Source organism: Scaptodrosophila lebanonensis, unplaced genomic scaffold, assembly GCF_003285725.1.
Source record: "Scaptodrosophila lebanonensis strain 11010-0011.00,11010-0021.00 unplaced genomic scaffold, SlebRS2 tig00000043-arrow-pilon, whole genome shotgun sequence".
Classification (NCBI taxonomy): domain Eukaryota; kingdom Metazoa; phylum Arthropoda; class Insecta; order Diptera; family Drosophilidae; genus Scaptodrosophila; species Scaptodrosophila lebanonensis.
Genome location: NW_022060545.1, coordinates 2867897 through 2884389, shown reverse-complemented (window position 1 = coordinate 2884389; position 16493 = coordinate 2867897). Strand labels below are relative to the sequence as shown.

At 35.1% G+C, this 16493-nt stretch overlaps 4 protein-coding genes across 5 annotated transcripts; 3 read left to right on the top strand and 1 right to left on the bottom strand.

The window, feature by feature from the left end:
* Window positions 1–2837: 2837 nt before the first annotated feature.
* Window positions 2838–3617, top strand: LOC115622189 (transcription elongation factor 1 homolog). Its single transcript, XM_030516080.1, has 3 exons — window positions 2838–2886; window positions 2946–3130; window positions 3184–3617. Exons 2-3 carry the CDS (start codon window positions 3015–3017, stop codon window positions 3323–3325), a joined length of 258 nt encoding a protein of 85 aa, XP_030371940.1. The 5' UTR covers window positions 2838–2886; window positions 2946–3014; the 3' UTR covers window positions 3326–3617.
* Window positions 3618–5538: 1921 nt separating this feature from the next.
* On the top strand, window positions 5539–6175 carry LOC115622188. The gene is made up of 2 exons (XM_030516079.1): window positions 5539–5679; window positions 5756–6175. The coding sequence occupies exons 1-2, from the start codon at window positions 5646–5648 to the stop codon at window positions 6019–6021; spliced, it is 300 nt and encodes a 99-aa protein (XP_030371939.1). The 5' UTR covers window positions 5539–5645; the 3' UTR covers window positions 6022–6175.
* Window positions 6176–6331: 156 nt separating this feature from the next.
* LOC115622186 (calcium channel flower) lies at window positions 6332–14941 on the bottom strand. Of its 2 annotated transcripts, none has more exons than XM_030516076.1 (5): window positions 14801–14941; window positions 14427–14550; window positions 11467–11674; window positions 11295–11402; window positions 6332–7132 (listed from the first exon to the last, which is right to left on the bottom strand). In XM_030516076.1, exons 1-5 carry the CDS (start codon window positions 14801–14803, stop codon window positions 6985–6987), a joined length of 591 nt encoding a protein of 196 aa, XP_030371936.1. In that variant the 5' UTR covers window positions 14804–14941; the 3' UTR covers window positions 6332–6984. The 2 variants fall into 2 exon arrangements, with proteins under 2 accessions (XP_030371936.1, XP_030371937.1); XM_030516077.1 differs by lacking the exon at window positions 6332–7132 and adding an exon at window positions 9937–11055.
* Window positions 14942–15074: 133 nt separating this feature from the next.
* On the top strand, window positions 15075–16483 carry LOC115622974 (zinc finger protein 664). Its single transcript, XM_030517126.1, has 2 exons — window positions 15075–15215; window positions 15296–16483. Exons 1-2 carry the CDS (start codon window positions 15093–15095, stop codon window positions 16343–16345), a joined length of 1173 nt encoding a protein of 390 aa, XP_030372986.1. The 5' UTR covers window positions 15075–15092; the 3' UTR covers window positions 16346–16483.
* The last annotated feature ends 10 nt before the right edge of the window (window positions 16484–16493 follow it).

Genomic DNA, 16493 nt, shown 5'->3' with positions numbered 1-16493 from the left:
ACAGGCCAGCCCCCGCCAGTATTGCGATTTCTACTCTTATCTTTTTGAAGCAGCATTTTTCATGCTGGCATACAAATAACGAACATTTTCACAACTCACTCGCTTTGCGAGTTGCCGCCGCAACAACAATTTTGGAAAACTGTTGACACTTTCAGCTGTCCCTACCCCCCGCCAAACTCTCCTGTTGCTAATATGTTGAGCAGCAGGTTACCGTGAGTATGCTGACATCCTTCTCCTTGTCCTAAGTTATATTTTAAAACCATGCTGCGATTTTCCAAATTCTCTTTGTAGTTTGAATTTTGTGAAAATTGAGTTGTCGGCTGAGTTGAGTTGTCTTCACCGACCGTTTTCATAAAGTCTGCCGCCTTCCTTACCAAGAAGAAAAGTATTTTAGTTTGTAAAATACTGGTGCAGGGAAGTTTCCTAATAAAGATTATTTATTCAAGATGTTTCTTATATGTATGTATGTATTGTGTTTCCCACAAAGTACTTGACCCACATCTCATATCAAACAGCAATACAAACAAATTCCTTGCTCAATCAAACTGCTTAGATAATAAGGTTCTGTAATCGATACTTTACGCCTGACGAGATCGGATCATAATCTGAACCTTCGAGGACTTTCATGAACAAAAGAATGCGTTTTTATGCTACATTGCATTTAAAATAAATAATGTTCACATATTCTACATAAAGGCATGCCATAAATAATAGGTCTGAGCATACACGAATCAAAATAGTAAAAAGGATATCACACTCAACTGCACGATTTTACAGATCAGAGTGCATATTCATAAGATATTTACGTCTTAAACGTCATATTTTTATTGATTGGAACAACTATTAACTACTACTAACTAACTACTTTTATTATTACTTCTATTAAGCTATTTGATCAGACATAATTAAAATTAATTTTTACAAGGTAGGCTCAAAAAATTGATTGATTATTGATATGATTGATTGATATGATTATTGCAGATGAATAGTGCGTTGATTTACAGTGCTTATAAATCGTACGATTTCTTCATAAAAGCTAAGTGGAGTCAATAAAATGTTAAAAGGTAATTTTCTATGATAAGTTTGTACTCCCTATTACACAGGCTCCTAACTAAACTAACCTTAAGAGAAAACTTGCGAAATGATAGCCGAAGCAAGCGGGTGGGACTTTAATGACATATGGTATGTAGTTCTAATGTTTACAAAAGAGTTTAAGTTGTAGAATATTATTTATTTGTATTCAAAGTAAGTATAAATTATGTAAATCGTCTTTCGTCTTTCTTCTGTCTACATACTACACCTAATTCTGTTTTTACACGGTTTTGATTTAACACGGTTTGAAAATTAAAAAATTATATATAGTTACAAGACTTTATTCCATTTAGCACAATTCATTTTGGCATATGATCAATGTCTTTTTTTAAAAGGTTTTTTTTACACAACTTTTTTAGGAACCAATCTACCGTGTAAAAACAGAATTAGGGTATTTCTATGTATAATATAGCAAGCCGGCTTAAATAGAACTGTAGGTCATATTAATCAACTAAAAAAGATTCATATCTGACAAAAATTATAACGATATTGTAACTAGCAAAATAGTTGGTGTTTCTGAGACTAATTTTACCAGATTGATCTTCCTATGGCACCTACGTGGTATAATGCTTCGATTTTGATGAAACTTCAGACATACATATCAAGTTTGGATTACCCAGCTGTTATCGTTCAAAAGTTGTTGGTGATCACACGGAATATTTGTATTACTGTAATCCTGATCATACTACACCTTATTCTGTTTTTACACGGTAGATTGGTTCCAGAAACAACCGTGAAAAAAAAAGATATTGATCATATGCAGAAATAGGTGATGGGTTCCTGATCTCTAGAGAAATATATACGAAATATTGAATTTTCAAACCGTGTTATATCAAAATCGTGTAAAAAAGACCGTGTAAATACAGAATTAGGTTGTATATGTATGTTCCTACATCGATATGTCCATGTATAAAACGTAATCTTCTACCTATTTCATGCATCCAGACTCTCTAGTTTTTTTAGAGCTCACTCCTCATTTCACTGTTTAGCACTTAAGGCCACTTTATACACCGAACGAATATTTTAGAAAAAGTAGCCGCCGAAGAGAGTGTCCGGATAAAAGAGGTGTCCGGTAAGGGAGTTTTCACTGTATTAGAAGCACCAGCTTGTTAACTGTCGACTGTAACCATGCGCATTTGAGTCGATTCTGATTAGAATATAACTTGTAGTTTCATACCAGCCACCTTTAGCATAGTTGCTGTTAACAACAATTTGTTTTTGTGCAAGCACAAATCTTTGGTAATTCCAAATTGTCAATAGTTTTTTAAAAATCACTTTTGGACTCTGATCTGTATTCCATCTGTTCGAAACTCCAGTATGAGTTATTTTCCTTACTCAAAGGCTACCTCGAATTCCTACAGCATGATTGCATTCGCCCTGACTTGGCTTCTTAGCGATCCTCAACACTGGTGATTTTAAAACAACGCCATCTAGGTGAAGTGGAGCAGAAACCTTTTTCAATTACTCTTAGACAATACTAATTAACTGATTACCAGTTTAAGGCTGCCGGACACACCGATTTGTTTACGCCAGCCCTTGTGTTTTTGGAGATTTTAATAAAAAAGAGGGCAACATTATCCCCACCAAAATGCATACATCAGGCAATTGGCAGAAAAATTTAATTTAAAATACTAGAGTCAATGGAATAATTGTTATATCTAGCCTAGCCTTGCATTATCTGTCACCAAAACGTCAAATATTGTTCGAGGCAGTCGTAAAACTTCCTATATAATATCAGTCTGCTGCTGTTTGTGGTCCGGACAACATCTTAATAAAAGGTAGAAAACGAAAAAGGTAAGTTAAACTTTTTCTCCAAACTAAATACATATTTTAATTTGCTTTCAATTTCACAGGTTCAGGACATAGGCTACCTCGAACGAGGACATAGGGTAGTCAAGCGTCAATTGAAGGAAAATTAAAAGATGGGTCGTCGCAAGTCGAAGCGCAAGCCTCCACCAAAAAGGAAGGCCATAATGCCTCTGGAGCAACAGTTCAACTGTCCTTTCTGCAATCACGAGCGTTCGTGCGAAGTGAAAATGTAAGTAGAGATTGCATTTGTATGTGGTTGAATACTTATTGTTGTTTTCATAGGGATAAGACTCGTAATCATGCACGGATCGCATGTCGTATGTGTGAGGAGAGCTTCCAAGTGTCTATCAACTATTTGTCGGAGCCCATCGATGTGTACAACGAGTGGATCGATAGCTGTGAGGAAGCGAATACAGCGGCCTAAAGGATTGAGACATTTCTCCAATGCGATATTCTCCTATTAAAACATAAACTCTAACATTGTCGCAATACATACATACATACAAATGTATTATGCTTGATCTCAGCTGTAAAGCATGCCAGCACATGCTCTTTAACCAAACAACACTAATCTTTAAGATGGTATTATTAAGTAGCATAATTGACAAAAATATTTGAGCCCATAGGTCCCTCAAATTGGAAATACTTAACATTATTATTACTAATAAAATGATTTTCGATTTTGTTGACGGCAGCCGTGCTGGCCAAAATAGCAACCCGCCTACAGTATTAGTAACCAAATATTGTTACACGGCTTTAACGAATCATTTGCTGTTCTTAGTTGTTTGTAATTCCATGTACCTCCTAGTCCAACTCAACACGACGTACTTATGGGATCAAGTAATCCGAAATACGACTATACGACCATCATCAACGTCGATTCGGAAAGTCGCTGTATTTTAAAACGATATTTCTATTCCATTGAGTCAAAATGGCTTATAAAGTAAGTTAGTTTCTACGTATTAAATAGACTCATTCGGATTTAAAACAAGAATTTATTAACTAACTAAGCAGTCAGTGCAAAGTCGACTTTAATTAAATAATATTTCTGAAGTGAAACTGCAAGGCGTTGTTAAGTTTTTAAAATTTCCAAAATCCAACACAAAGTTTCCACCAACAAAAAATCAAATCAAAGCAACTTATTCTAGTTTTAATAAATAGTTTGCTAAAAAGGTGTAAATATGTATGTATGTATATAAAACCAGTCTAAAACTTTTAAATGACTTACGCAAACATTTGTGTTATTTTTTTGGAAGAAAACTACATATAAATCCTATTTTTAAAAATGAAAAAGGAATGTTAGACTCGAGCGGGCTCAACTCTGAAACATACTGTACCCTATTAATCGTAATTTCATTTATTGTGCAAAAACGGACGAAAGGAAATTTGCCAAATATTTATTAAGTACACCTAATTCTGTTTTTACACGGTATTTTTTAACACAGTTTAGATTTAACACGGTTTAAAAATTAAAAATTTTATATATTGTTACTCGACTTTATTTCATTTAGCACGATTCATTTTGCATATGATCAATGTCTATTTTACACGGTTTTATTTTTACACGACTTTTTAGGAACCAATCCACCGCGTAGAAACAGAATTAGGTGTATAATTATGTCTTCCATGCTTACTTCCTAACCTCACATTTTTTAAGAGAATTCTTACGCTCTCTTGCTTTTCTGATTGATCTAACTGCGCTCTCTTGCTCCTTTGCGAACAGTTGGCGCTCGACCACCCAAACTCCAACTTGTTGTTGTCTTCATACAACAGACTCAACACGCAAATGTAGGCGGCAATCTGTTATACACCACATTCGGCAAGTTCTTTGAATTGGATTTTTTTTCTTTCTTCTTTTGTGTAGCTGTTATGTTATGGTGACATTATGTCTGCTAATATAACGGCCACATACATACATGAAAAAATGAGCATTAATATAAATCGCTGCGTACTTACATTTACATACAGATTAATTGCGATCGCTCTAATTAAAAATGATTTTCAAATTGGACACCTTTACTTATTTTAATCACATTTACAAACACTTAAAAAAATAAAAACAAAAAATGAGGCACTGCGCAATTTATTTGAAATCACGAACACACACATACACAAGTAAGTATGTATGTATGTATGTACGCAGCACATTGATCGCGCGGCATTTTCGCATTAATAAACACATATTTTGCACACACAACTTAATAAATATGTACATACATATGTGTATGTATGCTTTCACACAATTTTTCTAATATTTTAACTATTAATTGAACATTTTCACAGAGTTTTCGGCAACTCCAAATACAAACGGCGCGACGCGATCAACAGGTCGAGAAAAACTAAGCCTTGCATTGCAGCTGCAAGCCGAATGCTCTCTCTAAGAATGTAAAAGTGAAGGCAAGGAATCAAAAATCATAACTGTAAATCCTCTCTCGCGCCTGTCATACGTACATACATTTGTATGTATTTCGTTTCATGCAAATTTTCTCACATGAAATTGTTGGTTGTGTGTGCTTTCGCTGGATTAATTATTAATAGCCATTCATTAAATAAATGTGCCAAACTCAAAGACTCAATTTATTTGTTTGTGCTCCATTTTTATATAAATATTTGCAAACAGCTTAGTGGGTCACAGAAAAGAATCACAAACACCTGACATTTGGGTTAAAGCTGTTGCTATAAAAGATGGATCGAAATTGCTATAAAAGACAGAGCAAATTGGTTTTAAGCAAAGTGTTTTAAAAATGAAATACTTGAAGGTCTTCATCATAGCCTTTGGTGAGTTGGGAAATCGACGGTGATAAGCGCGTATTCAACATTCAATCCTCAATATGGCAATCCTTTTCTCCTGCAGCGGTACTTGCCTTAATTATTTGCAGCAGCAATGTTGATGCTAATCCTACAGATAGCGATGAGCCAATACAGGATCGTCGTTTCCGTTGGGAATTATCTGATGAAGATAACGCCGATCCACTAATTGAGGAAGCTTATGATAATGATGAAAGCAATTCTTTAGATAGCGACGAGCCGATAGACGAGGATAACGACGAGCCAATACAGGATCGTCGTTACCGCTGGGCTTTCTCTGATGAAGATCGAGCCGATCCGTTGGATTCATGAAGAAGTACCAGTAATGCTGATTATGGGCTACTGGAATAGGCAGTATAATTGCCAAAGGCGCGGGCTATGTTTTTTGTTGTTTGTTGTTAATGAGAGAAAAAATACTTAATTTGTGAAGGTTTTAGAATAAATAAATATGTTTTTGAATACTTCATGTGGACTGAATTTATTACTCTTGAGTAGTTGCCTCGAGCTTATTTGAATGAATGTTTTAATATTTATAATTATTATTTATAACTCCCTTGTATGTTAATGGGGTTTGGCTGTAATATTAGTAGCACAATTACGCTTGATATGTCCGACACAATCGTTAAATGTATAATTAAATTTTATTTAACATAATTTAAAGTATAATTCACTTTAATATGGTGTTTACATCATGCATATTTATAATATTTCATTTGCTTTAATTTCGAACTCAAATAATCAAACATCTCCTTCGTATCATGCATTTAAATATATAATTTAAACTATGACTAATAATAGATTTTACATAATTTTTGACATCGCTGATCTGCCGTTTAATAATTTATTAGTTTTCGCTAGATGTGTCTTTAACATTTAGTATGTTTACAGTTTTGTTTTAATTGAATTCAAATTGGAATGATACAGGCAACAAATTGGAAAACAAGTAAGCAAAACGTTCAACAAATTATTATTACAATTATTACACAATTTACAAAACAATACAATACTTGTTTAATGGTTTCTCATATAGTTTCCCTTGTTTTATTATTTTTTTTTAAATTAAATTTGATGTCTTTAATATTTTGTCCAGAAAATGTTTAACAATTTGCAAGCTACCAGCGAGATCTTTTGACTGGATGTTCAACAGATTTTTACAAAACTGCCCGCGTTGCTCCTCGTGTTCTAATAGTTGACAGACTGCTCCTTTTAATTTTTTGAATATGTTGCGTTTTGAGTCTTATTTTCTCGCGGTCCACCGTCACACACATTCCAACATCACACGTTGCTGTCCGTGCCCACGGCGCCGGTAAAGGAGAAGGGCTGCGCATTATTCACGATGCCTGCCCGATCATTTGTACTGGGCGTGGCATTGCCGCCGTATCCAGTTTGTTGTGCAGCGGCGCGCATATCCTCAGCAGACGCTCTGTGGGCGAAAAACATAAAAAGTAAATTAGTATATCAGTTGTGAACCTCTTTTTAATCCAAATAGATGCTAAATTTATTTAGGAATTTATTACGTATCAAAACAAATTATAGAGATGGCATGTAAGACGTGTGCTAAACCAAGAAAGTCAAATAAGAAAACCATCTATGTTGACGGTGCTGGTCAAACCCACACTACATACATAATAGCTTCCAATATTGTCCAGTGAAATGAGTATCTAAATCAATCGCTACACATATTTAGATATGTTCGCAACTATAATTCAACTTCTCAGCAAAGAAATGTTGTCAATCAGGTTTCGAACATGTCCAAACAAGAAAAGTTCTGTAAAAACGGACTACAAGTAAATACTATAGATTTGTAAGCATAACAAGATAGAACGCTACAGTCGAGCAAGCCCGACAGTAAAATAGCCTGTACTCTCCACAAAAAAAGAAAAATTAAAAAAAAAAATTTAAAAAAAAAATTAAATTATTAAAAAAAATTAATGAATTAATTAATTAAATTAAATTAGAATATATGTTTATGTTTAGTTTTAACAGCATACATTTACATCACGTACCTATGCGTGTTTATATGCGTGTATGTATGCAGCACAAAGTTGAACCAAAGCAGCAACAACAACAACAGCTGCGGGCAGCGCTGCCGACAGAGGCAGCGCATGAGCAGCGATTTTACTTATGGCTATAACTTTCTTCAGAATTGACCTATCATGATGAAATTTGGCACACGGACACATTAGTACTAACTGGATGTACCTACCAAAATTTATTTCAAAATTCCGAGAATTACGGAAGTGTTAAGAAAAAACACGAATTGCGGGGGAGTGGGGGGGTGCATCGAAAAAAAACTCAAACTCGTACTTTCTCGGTCTTAGGAGAATATGGAAACCAAGTTTGGTTATTCTAGCTCTTATACTTTCTGAGATCCTTGCGTTCATACGGACAGACGGACAGACGGACAGACGGACAGACGGACGGACGGACAAGGCTATATCGACTCGGCTTCTCATCCTGATCAAGAATATATATACTTTGTGGGGTCTGCCACGCCTCCTTCTGTGTGTTACATACATGCGCACAAAACTAGTATAGCCTTTCACCCTTTGGGTACAGGCTATAAAAAAGTACTCCATAGTTAGGAATGCTAGAGACACTAAATTTTCTATAGAATTGTACGATTCGGCAATGTTCTTAAGATGAATATATATAGCTAAAGCAAAATTCAGAATCAAATAACGTAAATTATAATAGTTCTCACAGTGCAACAGTTCTTGCTGATCTTTAGTAATTGAGTTAAATTCGTAGATCGTATAAGTGAAATTATTTTGGATAATTCAAGGCATGCGCTACATAGATGTTACTATAGGTATGTATTGCGTGCTCCATGTTCTGCATATAATTAGTGATTTAAAGTTTTTAATCACACTGCTTAAAAGCTGCGGCTATTTAACAATGGTTAAATTATTTTCATCCAGATTAAATCCTGAATAGATGCTATTTTCACACACAAACAATTTTGGTATTTTCTTATTTTGTCTGTATATCTATTTGTATAATAATTTTAGATGTGAAAATTGAATGGCATGAAAAAGGGAAAACAAAATCATGTTAGAACATTTTCTGATTAGAAATTATGTCAGATTTCTTTTATAATTTTGAGTATGTACAATATATCGATTTTCTACTTTTAGTTTTAAGTATATCTATTCAGATTCAATTGCAATTGCTCTATCTTGCGATTCATTGTTACATTTCATGCAGATATAGTTGAAACAAAAAAAAAAAACACTCTTTTCCATAAAAAAAAGTGCGGATTAGGCGTGAAACAAACGGGTATCAGCATCGTGCATTGCATAAACATAAATTTCAAATCAAAACAATACTTTTTAAAGTTACACGGAAACAGGATAATTATGTTTAAGTTGTGGGTATACTACATATATATTAGAATGTTAACAAAATATTGTATTTGCCTTTTGTCTCGCGAGCGTAGCAAAAAATATCATCACGTTAGCATTTTGTATATTTTTGTTGTAGTTGTTGCTGTAGTTGTCTGGCGCATAAGCATTTTCTTGCAGTTATTATTTTAGTGGTTCGGTATTTTCCTGTTCTTAGCATAGGTTTAGGTGCAGCAGAAGGACGAATGGTTCTTTTTAGTACATTTCATATAACTTTCAACAAAATATTTCACTTCGACATTTGCTATGATTTTTAGTGTTCTGTTCAAAATTTGTTGACACACATACATAATTACATATATCTAAATTAAACTAAATATTAGGATAACATAATTTATAAATGTATGTTATAGTTAAGCTTATTTGTAATAATTCATTGATTAGGATTGATAATTGGAACCATCTGCGGTTTTTATTAAGCTTAGGGATTTCGATGTTGCGGGTAACAATAAAAATAAATATACATATTCTAACAAATGTTTAAATGAGTATTTTAAACTAAATAAATATACATGATTGAAAATGGAATGCATCCGAAACGTTTTCTTACAGATAGCTTATATGAATTCACTTCATTGTGCTTTTCGAGTCTTAGAAAATATTTGATGATTACTTGATAATTCAATTCACACAATAAATTACACTTCTAGGGAACAAGGAATGTTTTTTAAGGACAATTTCACGAATTACTTATGAAGAAGTAAGTTTTTTTGTTTATAAAAATAAATAAATAATGTTCCTAAAACACAGAGATTCGAATTAATTGCAGCACACATATACTTTTAGCAAGATGAATTGTGAAAAAAATCAAATTGAATGTAGTTGTAAAATGCAAAACAAAAAACGTGATTTGATTTGGCTTTTCTATTTAAACTAGGTTGGGCAATTCACTAAATGTATGTATATTTACTTATTCCATTAAGCGTTTATAGAAAAATATTTGAAGAACTGCCGCCAAGTAGCATACTGTTTTGTTCGTTATGAATATTTAACGCGCTATTTAGATTTCTCTTTACTTTGGTAAAATGAGCAAAAGTTGTATTCTCATTAACATTTAACATTGAATTGGGCTTCGACATTGAAGCCAAGCATAAATTATAGTAATACTTTTGAATTGTACATATGTATTGCTCTAAATTTTGCTCCTTCTACAAGACTATCCCATTTTCTTGTTTTGCATGTTTTCCTCTGAGTGTATGTGTGGGTATGTGTGTGTGTGTGTGTGCGTGTGAATGTGTATGTGGAAGCTTTAGTTTCTTTAATTTCGTGTGGTTCTTCAATATATTTTCTCACTAAAAATATTTGCATGTATATGTGAGAGAGTGTGTGTGTGTGTATGTATATATGTATTTATAAATATGCAACTGTAATTTTCAACAAACACGGCTTGACGAAAAAACATTTAAAATGGAATACATATTGACGACAAATGTCGAAATGCAACATTACGCAACGTTTTTGTTTTTCTTTTCTTTTTTTTTTTGTAATCTTTTGTAACAATTATGAAAACATTGTTTTATTATTTTGGTGGGTGTTCTTATATATTTTTGATGCCTACAACGGTTTTTATCATTTATCCTTTTTTTCATTTGGAGCGAACACTAAAAACTATGCGCTGTAAAATATTTGTTCTATCATCGTGATATTTAACTATTATATATTTCCATTTATTGTATTGCGTGTCTAGTTTTGTATGTGTGTTGTTGTTGTTGTTGTTTCTGTTGCTGTTGTTGGAACGTGTTGGTTTGTTTGTTAGTTGGTATTTGTTTTGCTTTAATTTTCGTTTTGGCAGTTATTGCTAGTTTATGTTGGACGCCAAACATCGGGATCTTCCATGAGTGTGATATGTTGGTCGGCACCCATTGGCATTTGGCCGCCCGCATTGACGCCTGACATTTGTGTAGGCGATGTGGCAGCGGCGGCCATATCCTCGCGCGAAGCTCTAAGCATATATTTTATATATTTTGATTATGTGTTAGATACATTAAGGCATTTTGTGATGCACATAGTGTTAGCACGTTTAGGAATAAAGAAAAACATGTTTCGATTAGCAAGTTTGGATTGTTCATTCATTTCTCCAGTTCTCCAGTGCAAACATTTAACACTGGACCCATTCAAAACAATTCTAATACCACACTACTAGCGTCCACAAGCAATTCTTGGGATCGCCCATATACTCACTTCTTGCCTAACGCCAACATGCCGTAGACCACGCCTGTGGCAAATATCAAGCCGCTGCCAAAGAGACTAGCCAGTCCGAAACACATGAAAATTGGCGGCACAGCCAAGCTATAGAAAAACAAATGAAAAATCAATTTTTGGCTGTCATGATCTGACTCTTTCGACAACTTACGCGCAATAGAGACCCGCTCGGAAAAACATTGGCTTGCTGTCGACCTTATCCGCCAGTGTGTTCACCTGTTCGATGCACACGAAACAGCACGGCGCTTCCAGCGCCATCACCACAAAGCCAGCTATCATTTGTATGATTCCCGCCACCAGACACGAGACGCTGAGCGTGATGATGGACAGCACATTCCACAGGCCGAAGAGTATGGCAACTGCAAAAATAAGCATGTTTTTTATATGGAAATTCTTTAAAATGTGCATTCTATCAAGAATTTAATAAATTACAATTAATAAGCTGAGTATTTTATTTAGCTTAGCGGCTGCTAATTTTGCGCATGCTCTTAGCTGTATTGTTATTAATAAAAACAATCTAATTTAAATTTTTATTCTCAATTCCTATTTAGAAGAAAGTCGGACTTTAAGTTTTGAACAGTTTGGAGGTAGAGGTCGGTTTTAAGTCTAAGCCTTTTAAGGCAACAAATACTTCCAAAACAAATCTTTCCTTTCTTCTAGATCAGATTTTCCTTGCGAAATATCGACTGATTTTTAATATGCTAATGGTTTTGTTTTTGGCATAAATACACACATATATAAGGTGATGTACGAGTAACAAAATATTTTTATTCAATAGTATCTTCAGCTCTCAGCACAATGTTTATAAATAATAAATATAACTAATACAATTAAAATGTTCTAACGAAGATTGTTTTGTATGTATACTACTACATTAAAAGCTATAAAATTCAATCAATTGAAACGCGTTACCAACTCTTAATTGCTTAAATTTGTTTAATTATCAATGTGCGTGGCCTTTCACAGCTTCCCAAATCAATTGATTTGCCCCGGAGACAACAAAAACTTGAAATACTGCGGCGAACGCCCATTTTATAAAGTAACATGAATTAACAACAAATTCAAATAATCTAATCGGCATGTATGACTCATCTATGAATGTAAGTATGCATATATGTATACGAATATATATGTATGTATGTATGTATCTGTATCCGATTTGCAACATTGACGCTCTTTTATTTTTATAATAATATAATAAAACAGCCAAAGCATACAAGCGTGACAAAAGCAAACACAAACACTTGTTTAAATTGGAGCACGATCTGCTTAAAGCGATGCCGTTGAAAACGGGCTTCTGGGGCCGGTAGAATGACGTGGAGTTTCTAAATGTGATCAACGTTATTACGAAATGCTTTCGCGACTGAGTGTGTCTTTAATATACAAACTACTTATATTTATCTTTTATAGTTTTTTTGGCCTTTAGTAAACAAAACGCATTCGAATTAAGCCAGCTTAGATAAACAAAGCCTGTCAGCATTCTGCCTAGTCATATGTAAAGACTTTTAGATATGATGTCTGAAGACTCTGAAGTAGTAGTAAAAATTTTTTATTATTTTTTTCTTTTTTTTTGGCACATTTTATGGTGAATTGTGAAATGTTGAAGCTTTTTGACAGCTATTATACATAAATGGTATAAATAACTAAGGACTACGACATTATTTTGATAGAAGTGTAATTTTAAGTATTCATATACCTTCGATTATTAGTGTATTCAGATGTGCGCTTCCTACGACTTATTACTTTTTTCTACCGACTACTCTAACACTTCTTAAACCTTCCACGAAATAAGAGTTTTAGTTCATAATCGCAGTTTGAAACTTGAGCGTTATTTTGTGGTTTCAAAGGTTCGCCGAACGACGACTTTATTCATTGAGGGCACTACTTGGTAAGTTGCGGGTACCAACCGGTATGAAAAGCAAAGCTTTGATGTGTCATATAAATTATATAAATGAATGTAATTTTGTATGTAGACATAAAAATGGACGTAGAACCCACTGCGGCGTTGCTTAATTGAAATATTGGATGTGCTTCCTTAATTGAGAAAGCCGGTTACTCGCTCAGTAAAATGGTTTTTTTTTTTTTTTTGTTTATTTATAGTGTCCACATGTCAGTTGTTAGACACATATGTACGCAACGTTTATTTGCTTTTCTAGATGTCTTTATTAGTATTTCTTATTGTTGTTTACATTTGTAATCATTGAACTTGAAAACTGTATTCGAGTCTAAACATAAGTGGGTCAGAATTAAGAAATACACACAAATATGCATAACAGTAGAGTATCTGAAGTTTGACATTTATATATTATTTACATATTGTTTTAAAGCATCGCGCATATCCTGAAAGTTCAATGCCATTTCAATAACTGTGTATTTAAAATTAAAAAACAAAAGAAAATGATGCATCATATGCATAAAGCTAAAGAAAGGCATTAAGAATCAGCCGCAAAAAGTGGGGAGAGAGAGCAAGAAATTGAGAGCAATGAGTGTGCGGAGAGTGTAAATACAGCTGCCTTCCAGCCACTGCAGTAACTCTGCTGATAAAACAACTGCAACTAAACAAAGCATGAAAATTACATAGTGATTATTAAATGAGAAATAGTTACAGTTAAATAACGCAAAAACTTAAAGCATCAAACTTGACACAGAAAAGCTTTATAAAAATACGCCCCACATACATATGTATGTATGCTCGCTCACCATACATACAAACATTTCTGTATCCTTTGTGCGCTCTTCTATGTTGCTGTCGTTTTTCCTTTTATCAATGTCAGGTCGAATGAAGCGCTCAAAGAGTGTGCGTTTAGTGGGTGGGTGGGTGGTTTGTATGGCCACGCGGGCGCACCAACACATACATACATACATACATACACTCACAGATACAAGGAAACGAATAGATAAGCAACGTAACAGAGCAAATCAGCAAAGCAGCAGCAGAAACAGTGCAAAACAAAAGGTACATAAAAATCGATACACAATAGAATAGAGTTGAGAGAGCAACTAAGTAAATTATTATTAATTTGCGCAGTGCTAGAGCATTTAAATCAGCTTCTTAAACTAATGATTATAATGTATAATAAATGTACAATAATGTCGGGACGTTGCACTTACAAAATGCCCCCACAATGCCCAGCAGTCTGCTGCCATATTTCAAATACCATGGCGCCTCTGGACCGCCCGTTGGTTCTTGTTGATTTGGACGCGCCAGCAGACTCGTTATCTTTTCCGCAAACGACTGTCGACAATGACAAGCAAATGGACAATTGAAGAAGTAAACAAATTTAGCTTGTCAATATTGGAAAAATCGAATATGGCCAACATTATTTAGCAGCAGCAGCAACGCTCCATTCTTTTACACGCACGAACATACACATACACATTTCACGTCACCAAAAATTGTTCCGCTGCGCTATTGCTGCTGCTGCTGCTGTTGACACACACTTTGCACATTGAACTTGACAATTTCTGCAGGCGCGTTTACATACCATTTTATTAAACTAATTCAACTTAAGCTAAGTATATATTACACCCGAAAATCGACAAAATTCAAGCACTTATACGCTGCGAGAAAAAAACGTCGTTCTTTGAGTGAATTATGCGCCGCACTTTGAGATGAGAGATACACGTCTTTGCTGAATATCGATAGGCAGTGTATAAAGGGTAACTCTAAGGAACTGCCAACTTACACCAATAAGCGCTGTCCACCTATCTCTGACAGCATTTGTTTATGTTATTAATTCGTAATTAGAATAACACGCTGTATTTTCGTTGAAAGTAATGGATAAAATTGCACAATGCAAGCTGTGCCTGGAAAAGCCTGCAAATATGCAGCTGGACGTTAAGAAATTTCAACCGACAACAGCTATGCTGCAAAAACTTTTCGAGTTGTACAATATTGAGGTATGTATGTACATATGTCCATGGAATAGTGTGAACCCCATTAACAGGCGTTTTTTACTAAAATAAAAACTCTATTTAAGGCCGTTGTTGATGAATTGGGCAACAGCATCTGCGACTATTGCATGGCTGAAGTGCTTAACATGTGTGAAAATCTACGCTGCTGGCAGCAGGCGCAAATGCAATACAAAGTCAATGGAGTGACGAAAGAGGCGGCCTTTTTGGAATTTAATCTAAATGTTCTTATTCAAAAGGATGGAGAGGAAGACCAGGAGGAGGAGAACCACGTAGAGCAAGTGGATGCAAGCAAAGAGTTGTATGTGGAAGAGTACGAATTTCTCGATGACAATCAAAGTGATAAGGAATCATATGGAACAGATACCAAGGATGAAAATATTGGCATTGCAATCGCGGCCGAAGGCTTTGTGCTTGGTAAAGTAGCCAAGGGACATTTTGGAGCCGAAATATCGTGCCACTATTGCAATACGCAGCTAGCTACCATAAGGAGGTTACAACAGCACGTTCACAAACATAGCAGCTTGACTTACATGTGCCGCAGTTGTGGGACATCGTTTGAGACCCCAACCGAATTGCAGCAGCACCAGATAATGGAGAATCATAGCAGACCAGCAGGTGATAAACAGGATGCGGTGGATTTCCGCTGTCAACAATGTGGACGCGTGTTTGAACGATTATTTTGCCTGTGCCGGCACGAGCGAGAAGTCCATTTGAATGAGGCAGATTACTTTAAATGCGATAATTGCGACGAAGTATTTAAATACAAACAAATTTACGAGAAGCACCTGAAGAAACACCTTGGCATTGCAGAGAAGCCTACGTTGCGCTTCACATGTGCAACTTGCAACAAGTCCTTTTCTCGCCGCTTCCAACTGACCACGCATGAGCGCCTGCACACTGGCGAGAAGCCGCACAAATGCGATGAGTGTGGCAGACTGTTTGCACATCGCGGCAATCTGGTGCTGCATAAACGCAATTTGCACGCCGGCGAGCGCCGTTTTGAGTGTGATATGTGTTTGGCCCGTTTCTCGACGAGCACACACTTGAAAAAGCATCGAATGCACCACCAGCCAACCAATACAAGCAATAGCAAGAGAACCAAACTTTCAAAATAGCCTCTTCTGATCTCCGTAGATCAGCTCCAACATGTTCCATAGCTGTTAAAGTGCCACAGAAATAGTTAAATTGTTTATCTTATAAGTATCTGTATCTATCTATGCATATTAAATATTATTTCTATTAGTTTTAACAAAGCTTCCAAAC

Bases quoted from the DNA above. Each gene is read 5' to 3' on its own strand.
- LOC115622189 (XM_030516080.1), top strand. From the start codon at position 3,015: ATGGGTCGTCGCAAGTCGAAGCGCAAGCCTCCACCAAAAAGGAAGGCC. The intron at 3,131-3,183 runs GTAAGTAGAGAT...TTGTTTTCATAG, and splicing joins CGTTCGTGCGAAGTGAAAAT to GGATAAGACTCGTAATCATG.
- LOC115622188 (XM_030516079.1), top strand. From the start codon at position 5,646: ATGAAATACTTGAAGGTCTTCATCATAGCCTTTG. The intron at 5,680-5,755 runs GTGAGTTGGGAA...TTTCTCCTGCAG, and splicing joins GGTCTTCATCATAGCCTTTG to CGGTACTTGCCTTAATTATT.
- LOC115622186 (XM_030516076.1), bottom strand. The intron at 11,675-14,426 runs GTAAGTGCAACG...TTATTTTTGCAG, and splicing joins GGGCATTGTGGGGGCATTTT to TTGCCATACTCTTCGGCCTG. The intron at 11,403-11,466 runs GTAAGTTGTCGA...GTTTTTCTATAG, and splicing joins CGAGCGGGTCTCTATTGCGC to CTTGGCTGTGCCGCCAATTT.
- LOC115622974 (XM_030517126.1), top strand. From the start codon at position 15,093: ATGGATAAAATTGCACAATGCAAGCTGTGCCTGGAAAAGCCTGCAAAT. The intron at 15,216-15,295 runs GTATGTATGTAC...ACTCTATTTAAG, and splicing joins TCGAGTTGTACAATATTGAG to GCCGTTGTTGATGAATTGGG.